General features: G+C 29.1%; 2 protein-coding genes across 2 annotated transcripts; one reads left to right on the forward strand and one right to left on the reverse strand.

The window, feature by feature from the left end:
* The first annotated feature begins 1134 nt into the window (after window positions 1–1134).
* On the forward strand, window positions 1135–3027 carry LOC126687490 (uncharacterized). The gene is made up of 2 exons (XM_050382051.1): window positions 1135–1223; window positions 2337–3027. Exons 1-2 carry the CDS (start codon window positions 1135–1137, stop codon window positions 3025–3027), a joined length of 780 nt encoding a protein of 259 aa, XP_050238008.1.
* A 1314-nt stretch (window positions 3028–4341) lies between these two features.
* Window positions 4342–5067, reverse strand: LOC126686068 (chaperone protein dnaJ 11, chloroplastic). Its single transcript, XM_050380089.1, has one exon. It carries the CDS (start codon window positions 4980–4982, stop codon window positions 4512–4514), a length of 471 nt encoding a protein of 156 aa, XP_050236046.1. The 5' UTR covers window positions 4983–5067; the 3' UTR covers window positions 4342–4511.
* Window positions 5068–6000: the final 933 nt, after the last annotated feature.

The raw sequence follows: 6000 nt of genomic DNA on the forward strand, positions 1-6000 counted from the left end.
GAAAAGAGGATAAAAGGTCGGGTTTTTTTAAGGCATTAAGCCTATTTATAAAAAGTCAACTTGCGATTATTGTTTATTTTGTTTATAATTAAATATTTCAATATGAAAATTGTTTTATTGGTAGAATATTGCATGAATGATGTAGTACAACTATTTTATAGTATATTTGATGAAAAGTTGTTTTTGACATACTATTGGTATTTAATTCTTAAAGGAGAAATGCACTAACATTTCCTTCTATTGATGGGAAAATTCTTATCTAGTCCCGGTTCATGAATTTTCCATGCACCTACCCAATGAGGTGTTAGAAAATCTAACACAATTTTCTCTTTCTTCCTATTATTTTCTCTTTTTTCTTATTTCTCTAACACCTCATTGGATAGGTTCATGAATTTTTCATAGACCGGGTCTAGGTAAGAGCTTCCCCTATTAATGATATAGATGCTCGATAGTCTAGGGTGATGTTTATTTTCCATCTTTTTGGAAATTAGATTTTATGTAATTGTAATTGAGTGGTTTATTTAGCGGCTGAAAAAATATTTATAGATGAATGTTTTGCAGTATTATAATTTTTGTGTAGGATGTCTTACTAGTTATTATTGACGAGTCGTATGAGTACTGTTCCTACTTCATTTCATAGAATTTTAGCCTCTAATAAAAAATAAAAATAAAAAGAATTTGTTGCATTTAGGTTGGAACTTCCAAATTTTATGGTTAGCTGTCTGATACATTGCAATCTGTACGGCCGTAAACTGAACCACTGCAAATCAAAATCTCACTATACTATATTACTATGTTATTTGTTAGGATTAATGTCAAAAGAAATCACGAATTTTAGACATTTCCTCATTTTAATCTCGCAGTTTAAATTTTCTCATTTTCATACACGAACTATTACTTTTTCCCAAATGAATGCACAGTGCTGAGATGACACTCATTCATTGGTGTAAAATGACCTCCACCTCAACAAATTACATCAATGGAGTCGTGACACCTCAGCATCGTGCATGAATTTGAGAAAAAGTGGTAGTTCGTGCATGAAAATGAGAAAATTTAAACTGTGCGATTAAAATAAAAAAACGTATAAAGTTGGTGAATTTTTATAACATTAATCCTATTTGTTATACATAAAATATGAGCACAAGTACCTCACGTGTTGCTGTTCATATTTCCTATTACGTTAGGCTGTTAACAATTATGTTATTTGCATTAGCTGGATTTAGGTGAATTGCAACATTATAAATGGAACAGCTCTTCTTTGTAAATAATATGCTTAATATGGAATGAATTATGAATTTTTCTCTCTGATTTCTTCTTTTTTATGAATATCTTCTTATCTCATTTTTTTTCTTCTTGTAATTTTACACGGTTCATAGTAGTGTATATAATATACAAAAATCAAAATACCCCTCCTATCTCATTTGTGCCGACTTAAAGTCCGTTTGCTTGCATTGCATAACATGAGATTAGGTTAGATTAATTAAGTCCCCTCTTATGTTTTTTTTTGATAATAATAATTCTAAAGACTATTATTATTAAAAATATTGATTTAAATTAAAAAATTAAAAATAGAAGTAACTATAAATTAAATATGATTTTATATATAACTAATAGACTTTAATAAGAAGAGTTCTAGGATTAATTAATTTGATCTAATTTCAGATAATTTTTAACAATTAACTCTTATTAATAATGGCTGATCGGATTTATGTGTTTTTGGATTTTTATTTTTGTAATTAAGCCTTCTAAGTTTAATTTTATTTAATTGGGTATTCAAATTTATAAGTTATCATTCGTAATTTTATTCAATGGAAGTTGAAAAAGTATCATATGTTTAGAATTAGATTTTTCAATTTAAATTTCAAGTTTTGTTCATTTAATTATCAAAAGTACTTTGACAATTTTTTTTTATCTAAAGTATATCTAAACCGATCATGTAATATAGTTTTTATAAATAGATTTCTTAATAAATGATTAACTTATTAGATTTTTTTATTATCAACAAATAAATAAACTAAAACAAATATAACCTTTAAGATATCCATTATGGTTTATGTATATTTTATATAAATCTTAATAACACCATTTGGATTCAATTATTTCTGCTTACAATATTTGATATATCGTGTGTATATTTTATATATATTTGTTATATTTTATATATGTTTTATTTGTATTTTAATAGCATATTTTATATTTTAATTGGTACTATTTACAGTATTTAGTATACTTTATATATATTTGTTGTGTTACTGTTCCTTCGCGGCGGACTGTTGGAGGCTTTCTAAGCTGCAGGTTGCTAATTCCCAGTTTTCGTCAGTCGTGGATTGGTGTAGGTACTGGTTGGTTGATCTTCGCCCTGATGAAGCTGCTCTCTCGGCTATTATCTGTTGGCATATCTGGTGTAATCGGAATAACAAGGTCTGGGCTCAGAAATCTGGTATCCCTGATGACGTTATTAGTGCAGCTGAGCAGCAGTTGGCTGCATGGAGAATAGCTCGGTCTAGCAGGATCGATGGTCATGTAGGCTCAGTTGAGAAAGGCGACGGTATGTGTAGATGGCGGCCTCCGGAGGTGGGGTGGGTCAAGTGTAATGTGGATGCAGCGTTATTTGGGGATGACATAGGCATTGGCTGTGTTGTTCGAGATCACTTTGGAGCTGTTGTGCAGGCGAAGAAGATGGTTATTCAAGGGACATTTTCTCCTAGAACAGCAGAGGCTATTGGCATTCGAGAGGTGTTATCTTGGTTGAAAGGCTGGTCTAAACTAATTGTGGAGTCAGATGCCATGGATGTGGTGCTGGGTATTAGGAACCCAGATAGAGAGGATTCAGATGTTGTTGTCTGTGATTGTGCTGATATGGCGAAGCAATTTCATAATTTAAAGTTTTGTTTTGTTAGGCGATCTGCTAACCGAGCTGCGCATGTTATGGCGCATAATGCTAGGTTCACTTCAGGTCATCAGGAGTGGTTTTTGAACTGCCCTGAATTCCTTTCATCTGTAATTGCTTCTGATTTATTGGAATAAAATTCTTCTTTGACCCTCAAAAAAAAAAGTTATTACGCCTTGTTTTGAAAGGAAAAAAGGTTCATGTATCCACTCAGTTTCATGGGCACATACATAAATTAAGAAAAGATTCTCAAGTGCATCCCAACTCTTAAATTCGTTTTTCTTTAACCTTATAAAAATTAATAAAAAAGTTTGATAAATTTGGGGACTCATAATAGTATAGTAAAAATAAAATATAAAAATCAAATAATATAAAAATATGTAGTACAAGAATCTTCAAATGGATTTAGCTGGACATGTGCAATTTTCAGAACAAATAGGAATAAAAACAAAAGATTACCTATTGAATAATTAATAAAATATTTTGATAAAAAAATTAATAAAATAAAAAATAATGTTAGAATATGTACTATCGGTGGATTGAGGTGGTTCGGTTTGATTTCATTTATTTGCAATAAAAATAAATGAAAATTAAATTATACTTAAAAATAAATTAAAATCAAACTAGATACAATAAAAAAAAATCAAACTAGATTTATAAAATTTTAATTTGATTTAGTTCGATTCTAATAGACAAAAATTAAACAATAATATTAAAAATCTATAAAAATATGTTTTTATTATTTATATACATATCAAAAAATAATATAATTTTTGAAATTTAATTCGTCAGTCCGGTCTAAGAACAATAAAGATTATAAAAAAATTAAAAATTATATGGGTTAACCATTTATATTCAAATCAATTTCTTTTTACTATTTTAATCAACCAATAAAAACTTTGATTTAAGTTAGTAATATGGTTCAGATTTTACTCCGACCTACCAATTGTAGAATTATTTAGAAAAAAATTATATTATGGTGTCTACTTTTTTAATTTTTTGTTTGTTTTAATATTTGAATTTTTATTTATTTATATTAATATTTCAACATTTTTAAAGTATATTAAAAATAAGTTCTTTTAACTGTTTTTCAATCACAAATAACTCGTATTTTATTTAAATTTATATATCATATCAATAATATCAGCAAATTACCTATGAATTAAATCGTCAATCTATATCATCGAATTTAAAAGCAAATATAAAATTATGCTTGGGATTGTTAGTTGTCCGGTGATCATAAAATTACTAAAAACACAAATTTGATAAACCTTTTAGAAATAGAAAAGAAGATACAAAAATTTAGACATTTAAATAGAATAGTTTAAAAATTTATACTTATATAATAAACCTAAAATGAAAATTCGATTTCCTTTCATAAAAATTCGATCTATACAACAAATTGATACTCTTAACAAAAATAAAAATAAAATTTTCAAAGTAAGCCAAAATTCAAAAACAAAATTCATTTATAAATATATACTTTTTTAATTTCTTTGTTAAGGTGAAGAATATACACTAAAATTCTCTACACATTGCCACATTAACATGTTTACACGTTAATTCTAATTTCCAAAATAGAAAACACAAACCCTAAATGACAAGTCCAAAATTGAAAAATCTACCAGCACTGATCCGTTTCCCATCTCCGGGTCGGGTAATACCCGTCCGTAAATCTCCGTCTCCTCAACGCCGACGCTTCAAGAGACAAATCATAAAGCGCTCTGGCCGCCGGATCAGACAGCGTCTCATAAGCATTATGAATTTCCATAAAATCGTGACCGTCCGATCGAACCTCTTCATCGTAATGGACGATCGCGTCGGGATGGTAAAGCTTCGCTAAGCTTCTATACGCCGTCTTTATTTCCATTTGTGACGCCGTTTTGTTGACTCTAAGCATCTCGTATAAACTCATTGTTTTGCCAATTGGAAGAGGCGGCTCCAGGAATGTCGAAACTGAGGCGGCGGTGATTGTTAATCTCCGGCGAGAGCGTGCGGTGGCTGGAAGAGACGGTTTTAGTGATGTGAGAAGTGGTTTAACGGTGGCGGAGAGTGGTAGAGTTAGGGTTAACGGAGGAGAAGAAGTGAACATTTGGAATTGGAAATTTGGAAGAATGAAGTTAGGGGTAAAATGGGAATAGAGAAAGTTTGGGAAGAGTGAATTGGGGAGAGAAGAAAACAGAAGGGTTATATAGAGTCAAAGAAAAAAAATGGCATCAAATAATAAATATTTTATTTTTAATTTTTTTTTTTGGAAAAAGGAATTATATAAATTGACGAGGAAAATAAAATAGAAAAACTGTGGTTTGTTGTGTGTTTGGACAAAATAAAGAAACAAATTCAGGGGCTGTGACATGTGATTGCTGGACTGGAATAAAATATTAATGTACTGTAGTCGGTTAGTCTTTTTTTAATATTATTAAATAAAGCTTCTAGAAGCATTCTTGAGATGTTGTACCGTTTGTACTAATGAATAGGGATTTTTTCTTAAGATTATTTTATGTTTTTGTGTAATTTATTTAATTTATTGTTAGCTGACTTATAGTATTTCAAAATAAGGCTTAATGCCTTAAAAATTCCGACCTTTCGTCCCCTTTTTAATTATACTCTAATATTGAAAATTTGTCAATTTTATTCTAATTTGCATTTTTTCATTTCAATTCTACCCTAAAGCATAAAAAAAAATTCTTTAAAAATTATTAATTTAATATAAAAAGTTAATCTAATGTAAAAATGGTCAATTTAGAGAGTTTTTTTAAAACTTTTGTCTAATAAAAAAAATCAATTTAATGCTTCATGGTACAATTGAAATGAAAAAAATGCAAAATAGGTTGTAACGTCAGGGTAGGATTGAAAAGGGGGTGAAAGGTCGGAATTTTTTTAAAATATTAGGCCTTCAAATAATATAACCGTGGAGCATTTTATTAAAATTATTAGTTCAATATTTCCCTCAAGAACTTTTCTTTTTTGATGATAAAAAAAATACCCATTTCTCATCGGTTTTACATGATTTTTGGAGATCCTTAAATCCGGACCGAAAATCCAATTTACGGTATCCAAAATTAAAATATATATGTTAACTATTCAATTAATTGATAATTTAATCTATA

Source organism: Mercurialis annua, linkage group LG6 (genome assembly GCF_937616625.2).
Source record: "Mercurialis annua linkage group LG6, ddMerAnnu1.2, whole genome shotgun sequence".
Taxonomy (NCBI): Eukaryota; Viridiplantae; Streptophyta; class Magnoliopsida; order Malpighiales; family Euphorbiaceae; genus Mercurialis; species Mercurialis annua.

What these genes read in the sequence shown, in the direction of transcription:
- LOC126687490 (XM_050382051.1), top strand. Translation starts at nt 1,135, where the DNA reads ATGAGCACAAGTACCTCACGTGTTGCTGTTCATATTTCCTATTACGTT. An exon ending in TTTGCATTAGCTGGATTTAG is followed by an intron (nt 1,224 to 2,336) that starts GTGAATTGCAAC and finishes GGATTGGTGTAG; the next exon opens with GTACTGGTTGGTTGATCTTC.
- LOC126686068 (XM_050380089.1), bottom strand. Translation starts at nt 4,982, where the DNA reads ATGTTCACTTCTTCTCCTCCGTTAACCCTAACTCTACCACTCTCCGCC.